At 36.8% G+C, this 23,190-nt stretch overlaps 1 protein-coding gene across 1 annotated transcript; it reads right to left on the bottom strand.

Moving 5' to 3' along the window:
• Positions 1 to 4,761: 4,761 nt before the first annotated feature.
• Positions 4,762 to 6,118, bottom strand: LOC140866623 (uncharacterized). The gene has a single exon (XM_073271653.1). It carries the CDS (start codon positions 5,977 to 5,979, stop codon positions 4,801 to 4,803), a length of 1,179 nt encoding a protein of 392 aa, XP_073127754.1. The 5' UTR covers positions 5,980 to 6,118; the 3' UTR covers positions 4,762 to 4,800.
• Between the last annotated feature and the right edge of the window lie 17,072 nt (positions 6,119 to 23,190).

Raw genomic sequence — 23,190 nt, 5'->3', positions numbered from 1 at the left:
ATTCCAAAACGTGGGATCGAGTTTTCAAATATTAAAGCTTCGGTTCTTTCAAAATGCGAACATAAAATGTAACAAATAAATGGAAAATTGTGCTCACAAGGAGCATATGAATGGGTGAAATAACTCGATTCTTTTTAGTAATATCTTCTTGGTGAGAGTCTTCACACGATATTTGCTCAGGTGGCTTTACCTAATTAACGTGATTCAGAGATTACTGTCTTACACGAAATTTACTTAGTGCATAACAAAAAGTAGTGATTATTAGTTTTCATATCATAAATGAAATTTATGTTTTTTTTATGATCATATATGGAAATTATAAAATTAATTCAAAATCGAATTATTAAAGCAGACATTTCTTTAAAAATTGTGGTTGGTTTCAGACCAAAATCGTAGTATGCTAACGTTTTACAGAAATTTGTTTTACTACAAATCTTTGTCGTTTATTCTATTAGTGCATTAGGTGAAGTTTGAACCTTTTTAATTAAAAACGTAATTATTTTAATACATTTAAATATGTCTTGGATTCCCTTGAACCGCCGACAATTCTTGACCAATTTGCAACTTTTATTTTTAATTTTTATAAAACTCATTTCTTTGATCACATCACGCTTCCCATCACCCTTTCGTATCGTGGAATTAATTTCTAGTGAATACTCTAGATTTGATTTAATTCGTATCATGCGATGTGCATGCAAAATTATGATAGCAATCTGGCCACTTTAAATAAAAAAAGAAATTTATGTATTGTGAACTCTTCGTGAAAGAGTGAAAAAACGCGAATTAAGCATGACAAATTAGTAAAAGTGTTGATTCAAACTAAAATATGAAAAAATAGTCACTTTAAAGTTGGACTCATTAAACGCGGAAGTGTGAGTTTTTTTCAGATAAAAATGTTAATTTTTTAAATTATTTTTTTGAATTTTAAGTTATATTTATTATTTTTTATAAAATTAAAATTTTATATTAAATATTTTATGAATTATTTTTTTAAAAAAAGAATCTATAAGCTATGGGTGTTCATATTTCGGATAAAACCGAAAAAACCGGAAATCCAAACCGGAAAAATCAAAGACCTAACCGAAACGAAAATCGTATTTTATAATTCGGATATAAATATTAAAATCGAAGTTTATTTGGTTCGGTTTTGGATTATATATGTCAAAACCGAACCGACCGAAAAAACCGAAAGTGAATTAAATTAATAATTTTATTTATATTTTTATTTATATTATATATGTTATGAGATGATATTTAGTGAATGAATAATTATTTTGAATAATGTTTTGTTAATTGTTGTTTATTTAATTCATTGTTGTTGTTTATGTAATTTATAGTTGATTAATTGATTGTTCTTTATGTAATTTTCAGTTGATTGTTGTTTTTTTATGTCATTTAAACTTTATTTTTAAAGTTTTTACTAAGAAATCATGTAAAAAAAATATATTATATTTTACAATGTATTTATATTATTAATTTTAATAATTGTATCAAAATTAAAATAACCGTATTAAAATTTGTTTTGTTTTTTTGAAAATATTATAAGCATGTGGTTGGATGTTTGTCCTTGTATTATTTGTTATTTTTTGTTTATTCACTATATGACTATAACTTTAAGTTGTGTGTTGATGTATTTAAATTAAATGTTGGATGAAATTTATGTTTTTTTATTGTGTTATGTATTATTAATGATCAAACCGACTAAACCGAACCGTATAAACCGGTCCATTATAGTGCAAAAACCGAACCGAACCGAAGTAGAATGGTTTGACTTCGGATTTCATTTTTTATAAACCGAAAACCGAAAAACCGAACCAAAATTAGACAAATTAAAACCGAACCGACCGATGAACACCCCGAGTTTTTTTTAAATAGTTGGTCATAATAGTAAACCAAAATTATAAGATTTATATATTTGTTTTTAGATTGTGTCTGCTTATGTGTTCTTTCATATATAATATATGATTTAATATAATAAAAACTACAATAAAACTAAAATCAGTTTTTCATGCTTAATCTCGTCTGAAAACTACTTAAACTTGTAAATTTTAAAGTTTGATCTTAACGTTTGGTCACTATTCATATTTTCTTAAACTTTATTTGAAGAATTAAAAATAGGCATTATGTCAATTGTCAGAATCCTACATGTCAGGACCAAATATTTTGATTCTTACACTATTTATTATTCGAGGAATAACTCTTATTTGGATTTTGGAGATTCTCACTCAAGGATGTGGAATTTAAGAGTGGTTAGTATGAATCGTTTTACCAGAATAAAAATATTTAAAAATATAATATTTTCAATTAAAATACATAAAAAAAATTGAGATTGTAATATGATATCAAATATCAATATAATATGATATAATTTTTAAGCGATATCATGGTTCATAAAAATTATCAGAATCAGATGTTGTCACTAGGTGTTGACAACATCCTACACAATATGCAGCGAAAATATTAAAACGTGAATAGTAACAGCAAACCAACAGTAAAAATACTCAAGAGTAAATATGCACAAGTACTAAAGTAATAAAAAGTTGCACATTCAAATGGATTCAAATGTTGTCACTAGGTATTGACAACAGCTTCAATAACACCTTGATTAACATGCATCAGATTTTTTGAAAGCATGAATAAAATAGATAAGCAACCAAACAAATCAGACTCAAATATTTAAGCAAGAGTATAAAATACTCTTGCAGCGCCTTAGGCAAAACTTTCACTAGAAAATAATCAAAGAGTTTTACAAACCCTAAAACTAGTGAATTATTGTAAAAATCAATTTTCTCAAAAAATAAGTGAGAAAATAAAGAATAAATAAAAACAACTCTCTTAAAAGTCTACTGAAAGTAGAACAAGAAAACCCAATAAAGGAGTTGATCCTTGATGCCAAAATACGAGAGCAACACAGTTGCGATCACCAATCTTCAATGCTCTCAAACCTTCAAGGCATCAACGAAAATCACGAAAAGCAGAACGATAAAACCAGATGGAGTTGATCCTGATTGCCGAAATTCGAGAACCACAAAAGGTCTTTCGATCAACACTTTTGAAAATGTAATCTTCAAGTGTTCTCGAAAAGCTTCACGACAATACAGAAATCTTCAATCTTCTTATTTAATTCAGAGCTCTTGATTTCTCATGAATGTGTCTCTGAATTTTTCACACGAAACTATCTCTTGTGCAGTATATGTGTTTCTCTGCTCTCGCTCTCTCTATTATGCACTACGTTTTGCACTTCACGTTCTGCACCAATCTACTCACCTCTTTATTTAACGTGAATGTCTTCCAATCTTATCTCCAAAGCTTGATCTAGTTTCCTTTCAAACTCGAACCAATCTACAAAGATAAGAAAATAATATTTAAGTTAGGAGATAAAGATATATTATGATAAGTGCATAATATCTCCTACAAAATAATTAACTCAATCAACCATATTTTAAATCTAGGAATATTATATTATCTCAATTCAAATCAAAGTAATTCGTAGTTTAAAATATATCAAACATATAGATAGAAAACACAATATTAACTATCAATCTTAGAAAGGCAAAACACATTACTATAATATTTCAAAACATGGAAAAATATCAAAAAATATGAATACAAACATGATGGAGGTGTTTGTTATTTTATAAGTGATTGGATTTACTTGTTATTTTTTCAATAAAGTGAAGGGAAGAATACAATATAGTATGTCTCCCAAAAAGTTTTACGATTCTCTGTTCGTGAGACGAGCCGACTCGACTCATTTTTACAATTAAAATTAATATTAATCATGACATAAATAATAATATTTTTTTTATGTGATAGGTCATATAAGAGATCCGTCTCACAAAATTGTTTCGTGAGAATGTCTTGTAAGAGTTTTGTGTTGATTTTTTTTTTTTAAAATTATTTTAAAAATAATTCAATAAAAAGTATCATATACAATAATTTAATTAAAGTTGAGACCTTTATATCAACTAACATTTAATTGATTTGGTGAAGTTTTATATAAAATTATAATTATACTCTCATTATATAATTTTGTTTATAGATGAATTTTTTAATTTACCTGAAATAAGTATTTTTAAATATTCAGTCCGATATTTATTTATACTACTATATTGATGCATGCGTTGCGTGCTTGTATATTATTTTGATATTAATTTGATTTATATTCAAATGAAAGTAATATAATAATTATAAAAATTATCTAGGACTAATCTGTAATTCAAAAAATAATTATGACTAGGGGTGTAAACGAGCCGAGCTACTCGTGAGCAACTCGCGAGTAGCTCGGTCAAAGCTCGACTCGAGCTCGATTTGACCGAGCTCAAGCTTGAGCTCGAGTAGCTCGAGTAGCTCGAGCATACAATCGAGCTCGAGTCGAGCTTTGAAACTATGTGATCGAGTAGCTCGCGAGCTACTCGATAAGCCACATATATATATATATATATATATATATATATATATATATTAAAAAATAATATAAATATATATAAATATAAATATAATATATATAATATAATATTATATTTATATATTAATTTATTTATAATATTTAATTAATTTTATTTTATTTATTATATTTATATATATATTTATTTTATAATATATATAATATAATATTTTATTTATTTATTTATTTATATATTTTAATTTATATATATATATAATATAAAAGCTCGAGCTCGAGTACTCGAACTACAATCGAACTCGAGCTCGATCTCGATCTCGATCTCGATTTCGAGTAGTAAAATATGACCTCGAGAATAAAAAAATAAAAAAAATAAAGATCTAAAAACATTGACTTTAACTGACACCATAAGCCTGCTGGCACACTGACTTTGGTTTCTGTACTTTCCAGCATAGTTCCGAATTCACCGGGCAATTCTCCAGGCAATTATCCCCCAGACTGCCGGAAACCGGCCCGCCGCCCGCGAACAGCCTCGCCGGCGGCGACCCATTCAAATAGTTCCCGTCTAAATACAGCCTCTGCAGAGATTCCATCCTGCTGAACCGCTCGGGAATCGGCCCTCTGAAATGGTTGTGACTCAATGCCAGCGACCCCAGCATCGGGTATTCCGTTAAATTCACCGGCAGAAGCCCCTCGATTTTGTTGAGACTCAAATCGACGGCCACCAGATCGCTGCCGAATCCCGACGGAGGCTTGGCGACGGCGATGGTGGTGAAAGAATTGTTCGATAAATTTACTTGCTGCAAAGAAGGCAGGAGGAAGAGCCAAGAATCCAGCGTCCCGGAGAAGAAGTTATCACTCAGCTCCAGCACCATCAACAAGGCCAGTCCGGAGAAAGAAGACGCGGATAAATACCCGGAAAGTGAATTGGATTTCATAGCTAGTTCCTTGAGGTTCTGCGGAAGAATTAGGGGGAGATTTCCTGTGAGATTGTTGTAGCTGAGGTCGAGGTTGGCTAACCCGGTGAGCGAAGTCATATCCGGCAACGTGCCGGAGAGCGAGTTGCGGGAAACATCCAGGGTTTCGAGGGATTTAAGGTTTTTGAGGGAAGAAGGGATGGAACCCACGAAGAAATTAGCTCGAAGGATCAAACTTTTCAAGCTGGGAAGATAAGAAATGGAGGAGGGAATGGCGCCGGAGAAAGAGTTGTCGCTGAGGTCGAGCGTGATGAGGTGCGTGAGCTTGGAGACGAGAGGGGTGAGAGTTCCGGCGTAGGATTGGGAATCGAGGGTGAGCTGGATGACTCGGCTGGCGGAGGAGCAGGTGACGCCGCAGATGAAGTGGGTGGTTCTGGGGACGGAGCATGGGTCTCTGGAGAAGTTCCAGGTGGCGAGGCAGGAGGTGGGCGGGATGGAGGATGGTTTGACGGCGGACTTGAAGGCGATAAGGGCGGCGATGTCTCCCGGGAAGGTGGCGGAGTCGACGGAGAAGATGAAGAAGAAGAAGAAAGGGATGATTATGAATATGATAGAATGTTTGGGCATGGTGAAAATGGAGAGATTTGGGAATGACATTTCTGGTTAAAGATTTTTTACAAAACATTTCATACGTACACTCCATTATATTGTTGGATTTTATTAGGAATTTGTTTCCGCAGTCCTCGCTCGCATGTTTTTACAATCATTTTGTTTTTGACGATCATAATGCTACATGTACAGGGAGGGTTACACGTTGAGTTATACATTATATTTAAAATTATATGATTATCTCTGCACTTTATTTGAGAAAAAAATATGTAATCGACTGTGTAACTTTCAATGTACATGTAGCATAAACCGTCGACAAATAATTCAAATTTTATATAAAAATTAACACACTATTATAAAGTAAAAACGATAAAGTTTAAAATTGTCCAGGGGGTAAATTAATAATTATAAAATAAAATTACCAGGTTAAAATGACAATTAGCAAAATACCTAACGCTAGTTAATATATCTGGAAAATTAAGTTTTAGTAAGTTGGCAATCCAAATCGGATCTTGGTATAAGAACCAAAAAATAGGTTTCAACATGGGTTCAATCGATTTTTCCCTTTAAAAAAGTTTATTTAATTTCTACGAGCTAGCTAGGATTTCCAAATGATTAATAAAAATTTAATATGTGTTCCAATTATTAGTCAGATTGAGATTGTCAAGAATTGTTTTTTAATATATATAATTAAGCAAGTGTCTTAAAGACAAAGTGCTTAATTAATGTTGGAAATTAATCATACATGAAAAGACGTCACTTTAAGCAAAACTTCTTATCTTGTGGTTGTCGTTTCAATGATCTGAGTCATATATCTGACCCTCTTATAACTTTGATTTTAACAAAATGATTGAAGATCCACCTACTGTGTGTTATTAGTATTTTTTGGAATATAAATAATAAAAAAAGACTTCAAATTGATCTAACAGGCAAACACGATTGACACTTATAAATATCAAGTACAATTTATTTTTTTATATAAATATATAGAGTGAAGTATTCCTAATATTTTGGAGTGTAAATTATTATTATTTTTTGAAACCCTTGAAATGTAAATAATAAATAGAGAAATGCTCTCATGGATTATATGATGCACAAATGAATGCATTGTTGGAGTTGTTCGGATCATAAGTGTTACTATAAATGTTCAAGTGTTATGAATTAAATAAGTCTGTCATAAATTGATGTGATCTAGCTAATTTAGAATTAAGAAATTGTCTCAATGTTTTAAGTGTCGTGGATGTTATTGTGTGAATACTAAATCCTGGTATGGTCTCAATTTGTAGAACAATGTTTCAATTTTTTTAATCCAATCAACAAATTCCTCTGATTTGGAAGGAAATTTTCAAATTAAACATCATTGTCCAAAAGTGACTACAAACCAAAGTTATGGTAAGCTTCCCCAACTCTAATTATTATGTGTGTGATTTCTTGAGAATTGAATATAATTTAGGGATTTAATGTGTTGAGAATATTTCAACCTAATTGTTTTTGTCACGCTCTGGGCACAGATCCGCGCCTGCACGACTGCACAATGGGTCCCTCACTTTACGAAATGATTAATTTAAGTTATTATACAAGTTCATTGTACGTAATCCATTATAAACTCATTTTAAATCTTTAATTTTTTCATATGAGACTGGGTATCACAATTTTCTTCATGCATTGATAAAGGAAACGAATTGTACTTAATATTTATGTAAAGTTGTGATCTAGGCTTTTTTTCCCCAACGCGACGGTTGACACTCAAATGGTGACAATGTAACGTAGATATGACAATGATATGTATAATATCACATTAAAATTCCTATAAAAAAATGATGAAATTGTAAAAAAATTGGAAGATGAATTCCGAAGATTGAAATTCGATAATACATAGGATGAACAATGTGACGTATATATGACATGTAAATGAAGATGTGTTGGAAGAAAACGATGTTTAAGCCACTCCTTGAGCAAGCTCGAAACTTGGACATTCTCGATGTATTTCTTAGGATGAAAGAGTCACTGGCTAAGAAAGATTTCGAGCTCTTTGCCATCCGATCTTGGGCTATCTGGCAAGAACTTATGCGAGTCACACATGACATGGACCGAAAACCCTCTAGGTTTATTGCTGATTGGAGAAGCAGGCATCTAAAAGGAATTTCATGACACACGAGATTCATTAAAGATTAGTTCAGAGCACATGAAATGTAGTGACCCTTTCCCGAATCACCTACCTAACAACTAAAAACATGCAATTAACTTAAGCAATAAAAACCAGAGGAAACTTAAGCAATAAAACAAACCAACCGACAGAATATAACCGGCACAAAAAACCCAATTGAAATATATAGTTATACAACCAAATCAAAATAGTACGAAAATATCCTCATTGAAACAAAAACAACCACGATCCACCTAAACAGCTGCAATCACAGCCTCAATGACCACTCCCACCAAGTCTGTCCAACCTACAACCCGTGTAATAGGGTACTGTCCAAGAAGAAAAACCAGGACATGTGCGATAAAAACGCTCAATACGAAAGTATGAGTATACACATGCTATGAGTGCGTGAATGCAAATGTACAGATACCGGAAACCTATCACGGTAGAACTCTGCTCAATCAAGTGGAGCCATGGTATAAAATGAAAGAGTGGGTGCCCGGTTAGCCAACTTGTGGCTAAGGGCTTTTATGACTCTATGTAAAATAATCTTTTGTTTAATATAATTTACACTTTTATAATGACATTGACTTTATCTTTATTCATATTGTTATATTATGATATACTATTATTGTTTTGATAAAGACCTTGAATATACTATAGTGTATGTAAGATGTGGTAGCACATGGGGATGACTATCATGAAACACATCTTATAGTCACTGTATATTCTAAACTATTCCTAGTCAATTGAGCCGTCCGCAAATAAGGATAAGGATCGCTCGAGATTGAGACTAGCATTTGCGATGCCGAGTACCACGTTTCATTGGTATGAAACATAGAGATATTCAAAGCATGCAAATGGATATTCATATGATGAATGATCAAACTACCCTATTCGAACTTTCCAAGTGGTTATCACTTATCGAGTGGATAAAGTCCGCGGTTTTGGTTGTACACCATTAGTCCTTATTACTTGAAACATCATTGAGACTCTATATGATAGTACTGTACTTTGACTCGTTTACCGACTCTATTGAGGTCATCAGGTGTCGGGATTGGGTACAGTTACGACACATATAGGAGTCGATGCTTTGTTGTCAAGGATTCACCACATACTCGCGAGTGTGGATATCCTATGTGATCTGAGGAGATATTAGTGTGACGAATATCTGGCCAGAGTACATGATGTGTTTTAGGTTACTTGGTGTTCCTAGTAACACATGCGATGTCACTAATAGATCTCCAAGATGTTATGCATAGTTATCGAATCTCGAACGACTCTCGATGCACCAATGGTTGTTGATTCGATCGGGATATTTGGTTGAAGGGACCGTACTGTACGCTAACCAAAATCTACTGGTTCTTGCAGGCACTATCAGTAATACCTAGGGAATCATGGGGCGATGTTGCTAGGCTCTCTTACCATGATTCGATGGGTAAGTCGAAAATTGTTGTTCCGAGTCACAAGGAGTTGTGAGCCCACGGCTAGCTGTATTCCTGAACCATTGAGGGTTACACAAGTAATGGATTACTAAAACCCCGTAGAGATAGTTAAATTTAAAGAGTTAAATTTAATGAAAGAGAAGTTGGACTTCTTAACTAAAGGGAATGGGATTTCCTAAAATGACATAGGGATGAGCATTTTTTGAAATCACTGAATTCAGATTCAAAAAAATTATTTTGACTCTAAAAGATGCAGAAATTGTTTCTGTTCACATTGGTGAAATTAGTTTATCAATCGGAGTCACGATGAATTTTATATTAATTTTTAAAACAACGGGCTTGGCTTGTTGGGCTTAAGTTATGGATTGTGGGCCCTAAGGAGTTAGAGTCCAAATACAGTTATAACTTAATCTAGTCTAGAAATTATCTATAAATATACTGCAATGTTCGAAAATTCCATGAGATTTTCAGTCTTGCAATTTTCGAATTTCAGCCTATATTATTCAAGGGGATTTTCGAAATCCTCTGTCCCTTTTGGAGAAAATTCGGGTTGTGATTTTTGTGAAAAATTACAATCTGAATTAACAGATCATATCTGTTTATTCTCTACGCAAACTTCTGATTGATTTCTAGTGCAGTCAATCAGAGGGTTTTGTTTTCTATTCGTGGACCTGATTGAAGAAACGTTCGTTCATCAGTTCCTGGGATATACAACAAGAGCAGATTAAATTCTGTTGGTGTCCATAATTTCGCTTCGCGATTTCAAGGTAAAAATTTAATTGTGATTTTATTTTTACTTGAACAAATTTAATCGTAAAAGTTTTGATACCCATATATGGAATCGTTCCATATTAATAAAATAAATTTTTAAACTTCCGCTGCACCGGGTATCAATTCTAATTGATCTGAACACGTTTTCCAACAGTGGTATCAGAGCCAGGTTGCTCAGATCAAACGATTAAAATTAATCGATTGTACAAACTTTTTAAGCCTCGGTTTTTGAAACAAAACGAAAATTTAAAATTGAATTTTAATGGGCAAATCGGGCAGCGATCGTCGCTGCCCGTGGCAGCAAACGTCGCTGCCCAGCCCGGGCCCCTTTTTGGGGCGCGGGCTGCCCAGGATTGTCCCGGGCAGCCCGGAAAAATTATTTTTAATTTTTAATTAAAATTTTAATTTTTTGAAATTCTAGTTTTTGATCCGATCGAAAATTGTTTTGATTGGTTCACGAGGCATCAGATCGAATTGTTCGAGTCCAAAAATTTTAAAATTGATTTTTGGATAAATTTGAATTTTTGGAAAATTTATAAATTTTATCCGTTAAATTAAATTTTATAAAATTAATTATTTTGGTACAATTGATGATAAGATATGATCTTATAGATGGATAAGATAAAATATGATTTTATCTTTTAAATTATAATGCCTTTGCATGTTTATTCAATTATTTAATTATTGAATTAATTAATGGATAAAGGATGATCGATTGCCATGATCAATGTTTTAGGTGTATGTTAGGTGATTTATATTTGTCTTATTGTTGTTGGTGTTTATTAATGGGCTTGGTTTATAGCCCAATATGATTGTCATATATAATAAAAGTGGGTCTGGTTTATGGCCCATTCACATCCCTAAAAATGTATCCCATATTTGTCATCGAAATTTATTGTAAATTTATTAAACTTAGTGGGAGACAAAGATTTGAAGAAATGGTGGGCCCAGCAGACAATGAAGACCGAAGAAATGTAAATTGGAAGCACAATGTAATAGGATTGCATTGCATACTTGCATATCACCTAGGATTGGACTTAGACTCGTGATTGGCAACCACGGGTCGATTATTTAATGGGATCGATCATCCTTAAATAATATATGATATTATTGATGTATGCATGTTTAGACTAAATTGTATGAATCCCGCAAGCATACATAAATTGCATGATGAGACAAATTTTCAAAATAAAAAATCCCTCATTTTAAATATGATTTAAAATTGATATCAAGATTAATAAAAAGGGAATTTAAATATTGTTTAAATATTCCTACCTTCCATCAACGATCAATGTATGAGATGCTACCCGCGGATAAGGTCCGGCTCATATTATTGGGGGGGCCCGTTCGTCGGAAAGCTGTACATTGGATCGACACATGTTGTAAGTTGGGTGGAACTCCCATGAGATTGGCTCATATTATTGGAGATCCACATGGCGACCGTCCATCACAACTTAATATTGATGGGTTATCTTGACATGTCACAATAAACGGCGTCATATTATTGGGCCCTTATTGGACATGAGGTAAAAACATGAGGGTTACTTTGGAAGTAATTGGGCTCTACCTTTTGAAAATTATGGTTGGCTGATATTATTCGGGATCATGATTTGTCAATTGGACTCCATGTTCTCACTAAGGAAAACAGTTTCCCGTTTTCACTAGAGGGTAGTGAAATCGTTAAAATAGTGGGAGTGTAATTCATAAAATTAAAATTCGCCATATTTTATGTCTTAGTAAATTAATTAAACAAATCATTGATTATTGTCTGTTTCCTTTTCAGTATTATATTACGATGAATCCACGCAATCCACTGTTTTCAATTCTCGAACAAAACAAATTGACTGGCGCAAACTATACGGAATGGTTCCGTAAGTTGAAAATTATTATTACTTCGGAAAAAGCTTTCTACGTGTTAGAGAAGCCGCCTCCAAAGAAAGCCCCGGCTAATACAAGTCCGGAAGAGTTGGCCAAACTTGATTTATGATGAGACCATGATATCAAGGCCAAATGCTACATGCAGGCTTCGATGTCTGATGAGCTTCAAAGGAGATTCGAGGATTCCGTGAATGCTGCTGACATTCACAAGAACCTCAAGGAACTCTTTGGAGCTCAGTCAAGGTCAGAGAGGTATGCCACCGTCAGAGAGCTCATGACGAGCCGCATGTGAGATGGGACTTCGGTCTGTGAGCATGGGGTGCGCATGATTGGTCTCATTGAAAAGTTGGTAACACTCGACTTGACTTTGGAGCATGAACTTAGCGCGGACTTGTTGCTTCTATCACTTCCTTCATCGTTTGACGGTTTTGTGATGAACTTCAATATGAACAAGATAGAGGCCACCCTTTAAGAGATGGTCAATATGCTTGTCACATATGAAGCCACACTAAAGAAGGATAAACCGGTACTCTTGGTTGGCTCCTCTTCTAACTCTAAGAAAGGACCAAGTGGAAAGGGTAAGAAACGTTCTGCCCCGCCCAAGAAGATTGTACCAAATAAGAAGGAAAAGGCCAAGGCTTCAATTGGGATAAAAGATGAAAACGTTTGCCATTACTGCAAGAAACCCGGTCATTGGAAACGTAACTGCAAGGAATACCTCGAACAGCTGCGAACTGCAAAGGATATGTTTTACATTGAAATAAATGTTTCGCTTAATACTTCTTCTTGGGTATTGGATACCGGATGTGGATCTCACATTTGCAATGATTTGCAGGTGATGACAAGAAGTCGTAAGCTAAGGATGGGTGAGACCCAGCTAAGGCTCGGGAATGGTTCTAGAGTCGAAGCCAAAGCTATAGGAGACATTTATTTAGTTTTGCAGAACAATTTTAAGTTATTTTTGAGAGATGTTTTATATGTTCCGGATTTGGTCAAAAACATTATATCTATTTCTATGCTTGATAGAGATGGTTTTTCTTGCAATTTTGTGAATGAGATTTGCAATATTTACAAGAATGAATGTTTGATTGGAAATAGACAACTTGAAAACGATCTATATAGCTTAAAATTAAAAGACGTTCCAATTAATTATGTTGATAAACCGGTAACAACAATTAAAAGGAAGGACGATAGTCAAAACCCGGCAAACCTTTGGCATGCTAGGCTAGGTCATATTTCCTCAAGGAGGATGAACAAGCTAGTGGGAGAGGGCATGTTTGATATGTCTGATATTAACTCTCTACCTACTTATGAGTCCTGCCTAAAGGAAAAAATGACTAAATCTCCTTTCAAAGGGAAACCTGAGCGTAGTCAAAATCTGTTGGATTTGATCCATACAGATGTTTGCGGTCCATTTAGGATTGGTACTAAATGTGGCAACACCTACTTCATTACCTTTACTGATGATCATTCTAGGTATGGGTATTTATATTTAATGAAATATAAGTCTGAAGCATTTGAAAGGTTCAAAGAATTCAAGGCTGAAGTAGAAAACAAACTAGGTAAAAGTATTAAGGCACTTCGATCAGATCGAGGTGGAGAATACTTAAGTACCGAGTTTTTGGACTATCTAAAAGAGAATGAGATTCTCTCTCAGTGGACTCCTCCTATGACACCTCAGCTTAATGGTGTTTCGGAGCGTCGCAATCGAACTTTGTTGGACATGGTTCGATCCATGATGAGCTTCACTGAGCTCCCACCTTCGTTTTGGGGCTACGCGCTTAAAACGGCGGTATTGTTGTTAAACAACGTCCACACTAAAGCAGTAAATAAAACACCATACGAGTTATGGAATGGCAAAGCTCCTAAGTATTCGTACTTGAGGATTTGGGGATGTCCTGCTTACGTGAAGCAGACAGTGGGAGATAAGTTGGATAGTCGATCCACCTTATGTTATTTTGTATGGTATCCAAAGAATTCAATCGGATATTATTTCTATCATCCTGTTGAAACAAAAGTGTTTGTTTCAAGGAATGCCACCTTCTTGGAGAAGGAGTTCTTATTGGATAAGAAAGGCAAGATGATGGAACTCGAAGAAATTCAAGAAGAACCCGAGATACAAAATAGCGATCCTACACCTCAAGAATCATCACAAGACACGCCTATTACTAGGAGATCCGAGAGGACTTCTAGGCCTCCTATTAGATATGGTCTTCTTCTTGAAGGGGATCAAAGTGAACCCGACATTGGATGTGATCCAAGAAACTTCAAGGAAGCAATTTCTGATGCGGATTCGAATTTATGGCTTGAAGCTATGCAATCGGAAATAGACTCGATGCATTCTAACCAAGTTTGGTCTTTAGTAGATCCTCCCGATGGAATTATTCCAATTGGGTGCAAATGGATCTACAAGAGAAAGCTTGGGCCTGATGGAAAGGTATTGACCTACAAGACACGATTGGTGGCAAAAGGTTATATTCAAAGACAAGGAGTTGACTATGATGAAACATTTTCACCAGTCGCAATGTTCAAGTCCATAAGAATCCTTATTGCCATAGCAGCATGGTATGACTATGAGATATGGCAAATGGATGTAAAGACTGCATTTCTTAATGGAAACATTAAGGAAGAGATCTATATGATGCAGCCTGAGGGATACACATCCATGGGAAGCGAGCATAAGGTATGCAAGCTTCAGAGATCAATCTATGGTCTCAAACAAGCATCAAGAAGTTGGAACCAGAAATTTGATGAAACGATAAAGGATTTTGGTTTTATCAAGAATCCGGAGGAACCATGCGTGTACAAGAAAGTAGTTAAGAATGCGGTAACATTCTTAGTACTTTATGTTGATGACATCCTACTCATGGGGAATGATGTAGGGATGTTGCAGTCAACAAAGATATGGTTATCAGGTAGATTCTCGATGAAGGATTTAGGTGAGGCATCCTATATTCTAGAAATTCAGATCTATAGAGATAGATCTAAAAGAATGATAGGACTCACTCAATCAACCTACATCGACACCATATTGAAAAGGTTTTCTATGGATGAGTCCAAGAGAGGACATCTACCTATGTGTCATGGAGTTTCTCTATCCAAGTCTATGTGTCCCAAGACTGACGAAGAGATAGAGAAGATGACACACGTGCCATATGCGTCAGCCATAGGTAGTATCATGTATGGGATGATATCTACCAGACCGGATGTGGCCTATGCTCTGAGCGTCACGAGCAGATACCAAGCCAATCCCGGTCAAATGCATTGGAAAGTCGTGAAGGATATTCTTAAGTACTTGCGAAGGACTAAGAATTTATTCATGGTTTATGGAGGGAGAGAATTGAAGTTGGAAGGCTATACCGACTCTAGCTTCCAATGTGACGTGGATGACTCGAAATCAACCTCTGGATTTGTATTCGTGCTCAATGGCGGTGCTGTCTCTTGGAAGAGTTCCAAGCAAGACACCACAGCGGATTCCACTACTGAGGCAGAATACATTGCAGCATCAGCTGCTGCTAAAGAGGCGGTTTGGATAAGGAAATTCATCCAAGAGTTGGGTGTAATTCCTGAAGCTGTTGGTCCAGTCCCGGTGTACTGTGACAACATGGGTGTCATTGCTCAGGCAAAGGAACCAAGGTCTCATCAGAAGTCCAAACACGTACTGAGGAAATATCACATCATCCGGGAGATCGTGGAAAGAGGAGACATCAGTGTCGAGAGATTGACCTCTACAGACAATATCGCTGATCCGCTTACTAAGCCCTTGCCAGGACCATTGTTTGACAAACATCACGAAGCAATGGGATTACGTAGTATGACTAGTTGGCTTTAGGGCAAGTGGAAGATTGAAAGAGTGGGTGCCCGGTTAGCCAACTTGTGGCTAAGGGCTTTTATGACTCTATGTAAAACAATCTTTTGTTTAATATAATTTACACTTTTATAATGGCATTGACTTTATCTTTCTTCATATTGTTATATTATGATATACTATTGTTGTTTTGATAAAGACCTTAAATATACTATAGTGTATGTAAGATGTGGTAGCACATGGGGATGGCTATCATGAAACACATCTTATAGTCACTGTATATTTTAAACTATTCCTAGTCAATTGAGCCGTCCGCAAATAAGGATAAGGATCGCTCGAGATTGAGACTAGCATTTGCGATGCCGAGTACCACGTTTCATTGGTATGGAACATAGAGATGTTCAAAGCATGCAAATTGATATTCATATGATGAATGATCTAACTACCCTATTCGGACTTTCCAATTGGTTATCACTTATCGAGTGGATAAAGTCCGCGGTTTTGGTTGTACACCATTAGTCCTTATTACTTGAAACATCATTGAGACTCTATATGCTAGTACTGTACTTTGAATCGTTTACCGACTCTATTGGGGTCATCAGGTGTCGGGATTGGGTACAGTTACGACACATATAGGAGTCGATGCTTTGTTGTCAAGGATTCACCACATACTCGCGAGTGTGGATATCCTATGCGATCTGAGGAGATATTAGTATGACGAATCTCTGGCCAGAGTACATGATGTGTTTTAGGTTACTTGGTGTTCCTAGTAACACATGCGATGTCACTAATAAATCTCCAAGATGTTATGCATAGTTATCGAATCTCGAACGACTCTCGATGCACCAATGGTTGTTGATTCGATCGGGATATTTGGTTGAAGGGACCGTACTGTACGCTAACCAAAATCTACTGGTTCTTGCAGGCACTATCAGTAATACCTAGGGAATCATGGGGCGATGTTGCTAGGCGCTCTTACCATGATTCGATGGGTAAGTCGGAAATTGTTGTTCCGAGTCACAAGGAGTTGTGAGCCCGTGGCTAGCTGTATTCCTGAACCATTGAGGGTTACACAAGTAATGGATTACTAAAACCCCGTAGAGATAGTTAAATTTAAAGAGTTAAATTTAATGAAAGAGAAGTTGGACTTCTTAACTAAAGGGAGTGGGATTTCCTAAAATGACATAGGGATGGACAATTTTGGAAATCACTGAATTCGGATTCAAAAAAATTATCTTGACTCTAAAAGATGCAGAAATGGTTTCTGTGCACATTGGTGAAATTAGTTTATCAATCGGAGTCACGATGAATTTTATATTAATTTTTAAAACAACGGGCTTGGCTTGTTGGGCTTAAGTTATGGATTGTGGGCCCTAAGGAGTTAGAGTCCAAATACAGTTATAACTTAATCTAGTCTAGAAATTATCTATAAATATACTGCAGTGTTCGAAAATTCCATGAGATTTTCAGTCTTGCAATTTTCGAATTTCAGCCTATATTATTCAAGGGGATTTTCGAAATCCTCTGTCCCTTTTGGAGAAAATTCGGGTTGTGATTTTTGTGAAAAATTACAATCTGAATTAACAGATCATATCTGTTTATTCTCTACGCAAACTTCTGATTGATTTCTAGTGCAGTCAATCAGAGGGTTTTGTTTTCTATTCGTGGACCTGATTGAAGAAACGTTCGTTCATCAGTTCCTGGGATATACAACAAGAGCAGATTAAATTCTGTTGGTGTCCATAATCTCTCTTCGAGATTTCAAGGTAAAAATTTAATTGTGATTTTATTTTTACTTGAACAAATTTAATCGTAAAAGTTTTGATACCAATATATGGAATCGTTCTATATTAATAAAATAAATTTTTAAACTTCCGCTACACCGGGGTATCAATTCTAATTGATCTGAACACGTTTTCCAACATAAAACATTCGGGGTTGTCACATAAGGAGGTGGCTCACACACCAGAAAAAATATGTGTATCTCGTACTAATGGATTCAACCATCCACTCAAGAATAAGAAGCTGATCAACCCCAGTACCAGGGACGGAGCCAGAAAAATCAGACTGGGGGGCGAGATCATGGTTCGCAGTTGCGGTCGCGAAGAGTGTTGCGGAAGCTGCCGTTCCAATTTCATTGGAATTTCACGAAACGGTCGTGGTTATCGTCGCGAGATATTTTTATAATGAAAATAGAAATAATTATATAATTTGCTAAAATTTTAATTGAAAAAATTACCTAAAACGTTTTGTGACGGCCGCGAAATCCGTGAAATCACCGTTTCATTCCGCGACGTCCGCGAAATCGCCGATATTTTAAATAAAAACAGTGTTATATTAATCAACCATTTTCACCCGGAACTTTGTCGCGGCAGCTGCCGTTCTCGTTTCGAAAGGACCGTTCCACCCGTTCTGTGACCGTTTTTTCGAACCATGAGCAAGATGAACAAACACATATATTTTGAGAAAAAGATAATTATAGAACAAAATATTACTCCAACACAATAAAAATCGTCAAACAAAAAATAAACAACTTAGATAAAAAAATAAAAACTTCAATGTACAATTTTTATTTTTATTTCTTTTAACTTTTTTAATCTTTATTTAAGAAATATATTTTAATTTTAAAGGAAAAAATAAATCAAAACATTTGGGCAATTCCCGCCCCCCCCAGTCCAACATGCACCACCGCGCGACTCCCTCTACCCCATACGACCCTACCCCCTTGTTCACCATAAAAATTGAGGGGGGCGGCTACCCCCACTGCCCCCCCTTGCCTCCGTCTCTGCCCACTACGAGTCATATCAAGGTACATGTTCATCATGAAAATACTTGCAGCATAATAATCATGAGATAATATATGAACATAAAAGCATGTCAGATAAACATGCAAACAAAGAACATGCATACTCTAGGATATCTCGGATAGTACATTCATAACTCTAAACAGCAACTTAGGCCCTAGCAACTCTGGCTTATAAGTCCAATCCCATAAGAAAATAATTATCGTATCAGTCATTGCGTACTAAAAATCTTAACTAGACTAATAACTACTCCCAAAGTTACTTAGAGTCTAGACTTATACATGCGTCCGTCGTCAGCCCCTTGATGGAGATGACCCCAAACTCTAAGCACAGCTTCGCTACGATCTCAGTAGCATTCTGTTATCACCTGGCCCTCGAGAAGTCGCCTAAAAAACCTTATTATATAGACTGGAATATAATGAGAGAGAAAATCGTGGAATTCGCATCAAACAATGGCAGCCTCGAAAACTATTTATAGACGGAGTTCGGAGCTTCCAAACTGGGGTTCAAAGTTCCGATCGGCGTTTGGAGCTTTCGAAGCTTCCGATTTCTGTCCACCGAACATGTGTCCGGTGATTGGACAACTCATGTTGTTGAAGGAGTTTGGAACTTCCGAACTCACCTCTGTCGAATCACCAATCAGAAAGTTCATAATTATTTGTCGGAGTGAGATCGGACCTTTCGATCTGTAGTTCGGAACTTTCAAACTGCTCGGTGCATCCGAAATACATCATTGCCTTCCGAACTCGTTCGGAGCTTCCGATATGCACTTCGGAGCTTCCGAACTGTAGTAACCCAGAAACCATTTTAAGATAATAATATGTTAAACATGATTAAGGGTTGGTATTTAACCAATTTCGGAGTGTTATTGGACTTCAGAAGTAAAATTTGGGCTTTTTAATTTTGGACTGGATAGTAAGCTCCGATCCTGGATAGTAAGCTCCGATCCTGGATAGTAAGCTCCGATCGGAACGGAAGCTCCGATCCTGGAACGGAAGTTCCGATCCCCAGCTGCCAGAAATGATCGATGACTCAGTCGCGAGTTTTGACAAGTGTTGATCATAGAGCAGATCGGAAGCTCCGATCGTAGATCGGAAGTTCCAATCCTGGCGTGGCAGACATGCACGCAATGAGCTGGATCGGAAGCTCCGATTCCGAAATCGGAAGTTCCGATCCTGGCCGAGAAATTTGGCTATAAATAGGGCCGTTCAGAGTTCATTTTCAATTACGAATTCCCGAGTTTCCTTCTTCAGTTATATAGTGTGAGATATACACTTGAGGGCCCTATCGGTTATAATAGAGGTTCTGGAATAATCAAGGTGTGGTTATAGTCATCCGGGACTAGCGACTCCAAAGGGCTAACTACGGACGAAGGTATGGTCCGGGAATCTATTTAAGTTTTGGGAGTACTTATTAGCTTAGTTAAGGCTTATAGAATTTATGTAGTGATACGGTGAACTTTTGAATATATGCTTGGAACCTAGGATCCTATTATACTTGAACTAGCCTAGAGGTACGTACACATTGACTGAGATTGCCAGCGAGTATACATGTTTATATGTTGCATTTATTTGGCATTATTATATGGCATGATGTATGATTTACCGTTTTCTATACTCATATGTCATGTGCATATACACGTTGAGCCTATTCCTTGTTATACCTGATTATAGAGCCGCTCATCTCTATACTCGATAGTCTGTCACTGAGGGTACCGCGACGGCGGGGGCATTTATGTCTGTCTACTCTGGTGTACTAGATGAGTGTGGTTGCACCCAGAGGTTGATCCATGCGGTGGCAGCACTCATATGGTGCCGGTTCTGAGCATGACTTTTCAGATGATCTTTTACCAGTCATCATGTTGCATGCTTTATATACATATGTTTACTCATGTCTATGTACTGGGCGTAGCGCTCACGTCCTAGTTGTTATCTTGGACACCCTATTCCATGGGGCAGGTCGCAGGATCGACGGAGCTGGTAGTTCAAGGCAGGACTAGGGAGCAGGAGCCTTGAGGAGTTTATTATACAACATGATTTGTTAGCTGTATAAAGTTTACTTTTAAGAATTTCGATATGGTTGTATCACTACAGATTTAAGCTTGGATTATATTACTAAGCTGATATGTAAATTATGGTTAAGTTTCCGCACGTTTTTACTCTGTTAAGTATTTTGCTGTATTAAGTTTAATGCATGCTATTAGTTGCCAGTTAGTAGGTGATTTCATGCAGGGTCACTACATTTTTGGTATCAGAGCATGCATAGATTTAGGGATTGGTACTTGGGATTTAGTTTAGTCTTGAGTAATTCTTGCGCATTTGGGATTTTAATGTGCAATTCTTTTCAGGATATGGCTGACGAGAGTCATGGTAGTGTTGGCCAGGGAGGTGGTCATCATCATCATCGCCATCATCATCAGGATGATCAACATCGTCCTCATGAGGGTCGACGTCGCTATACTATTAATAAGTTTATGCAGGTAGGACCGAAACCCTTAGTGGGAGGCGAGAATCCTGAACAAGCTAGAAGCTGGATGTCTAAACTTGAGAGCACGTTCCGAGCTTTCGAGTGTACTGAGGAGCAAAAACTGGAAGTTCTAGAATTCGTTCTAGAGGATAGAGCACGTTTTTGGTGGGATGCCAAGGTTGCTCAGGCACGTACTGAGAGAGGACAGGTGACTTGGGGGGATTTCTGTCGGGAGTTTCAGAAATTATATTTTCCTCCGGCTGTTCGCCAAGCACGATCTATGGAGTTGCTTACTTTGAGGCAAGGATCAATGACTATTGATCAGTATCAGTAGCGATTTCTTGATCTGTTACCTTTCAGTCCTCATATTAATGCGAGTGATGCGTCGAAGTATGATATCTTTCTACAAGGCCTGAACCAAGATATCTACGCACAGGTTGTCGTCTGTGATGACCCGGTGTCTTATGAGACTTTGGTGAACCGTTGCCATCTTGTGGAGACCAGCAACAGGCGTGGACAGTTGATGATGCCAGCACAGCCTAGTGGATTTGTTGAGCCTCGAGCTCAATCTGTTGTGCCATCTGTACCTACGTCTTCTTCTACTCCTACTACTTCGTCTGGTTCTCGTGGTTCACGAGGTATATTCCGCTTTGGGAAGAAGAAGAAGAAGGAGGAGTTTTGTAGCCACTGTGGTGGGAAGCATCCTGTAGCTTCATGTCGGAGAGCTACTGGGGCTTGTTATATTTGTGGTCAGCAGGGACATCTGCGGAGAGATTGTCCTCAGCGTATGGGTTCTGCTAGTAGATCAGGATCCCAGGTTGGATCTCAGGCTTCTACTTTTCCACGTCAGCAGCCAGCACCACAGAGTTCTTCTGGTTTTCGTCCCCAGACTCAAGGGCAGGTGTTTGCTCTGTCTCAGGAGCAGGCTACTGAGGGAAGCGATCGCATGTTGGCAGGTAACTTCTTGTTATGTGGTATTCCTGCACTTGTATTAATTGATACTGGAGCATCGCATTCCTTTATTTCTAGTCGCTTCGTTAAGAGACATAGATTACCTTACGTATCATTAGATATGGATTTAGTTGTATCTACTCCGTTGGAGCAGGAGGTAGTAACTAAGCGTCTAGTGATGGGTTGCCTTCTGGAGTTTGAGGGTAATGTGTTATCGGCTAATTTGATGATATTAGCGATGACGGATTTTGATTGTATTTTGGGAATAGATATGCTGACTTTGTATCACGCTACTGTGGATTGTTATCAGCGTCTGGTACAGTTTCATCCCGTTGAGGGTGGTAGCTGGTACTTTTATGGTGAGGGTGCGCGACCTCCGATGCCACTTGTTTCGGCTCTGAAGGCATGTCATGTCTTGGAGTCAGGTGGGGAGGGCTACCTCATCTATGCAGTTGATATGTCCATGAGTAGTACAAGTATTGATCAGCTACCGGTTGTCAGCGAGTTTCCTGACGTATTCTCTGATGAGATTCCTGGTTTTCCTCCGGTTCGAGAGGTTGAATTTGGTATTGATCTAGTACCAGGAACTACACCTATATCCCGATCACCTTATCGTCTGGCACCGTCAGAGATGAGGGAATTGAAACAGCAGTTGCAAGATCTGCTTGATAAGGGATATATTCGTCCGAGTGTTTCTCTGTGGGGAGCACCTGTTTTGTTTGTCAAGAAGAAGGATGGATCGATGCGATTATGTATTGATTACAGGCAGTTGAATCGTGTCACCATCAAGAATAAGTATCCTTTGCCGCGGATTGATGATCTGTTCGATCAACTACAGGGTACTTCTGTTTATTTGAAGATAGATCTTAGATCTGGATATCATCAGATGCGGGTACGAGACTCAGATATATCTACGACTGCTTTCAGGACCAGATACGGGCATTATGAGTTTCTGGTGATGCCATTCGGTTTGACGAATGCACCGACAGT

The sequence above is a fragment of the Henckelia pumila genome, chromosome 4 (assembly GCF_033568475.1).
Source record: "Henckelia pumila isolate YLH828 chromosome 4, ASM3356847v2, whole genome shotgun sequence".
NCBI classification, from domain to species: Eukaryota; Viridiplantae; Streptophyta; class Magnoliopsida; order Lamiales; family Gesneriaceae; genus Henckelia; species Henckelia pumila.
Note: the sequence above shows the minus strand (reverse complement) of the source record. Positions and strands in the feature narration are given on the sequence as shown.

Excerpts from the sequence above, each read along its gene's own strand:
- LOC140866623 (XM_073271653.1), bottom strand. The coding sequence starts at position 5,979 with ATGTCATTCCCAAATCTCTCCATTTTCACCATGCCCAAACATTCTATC.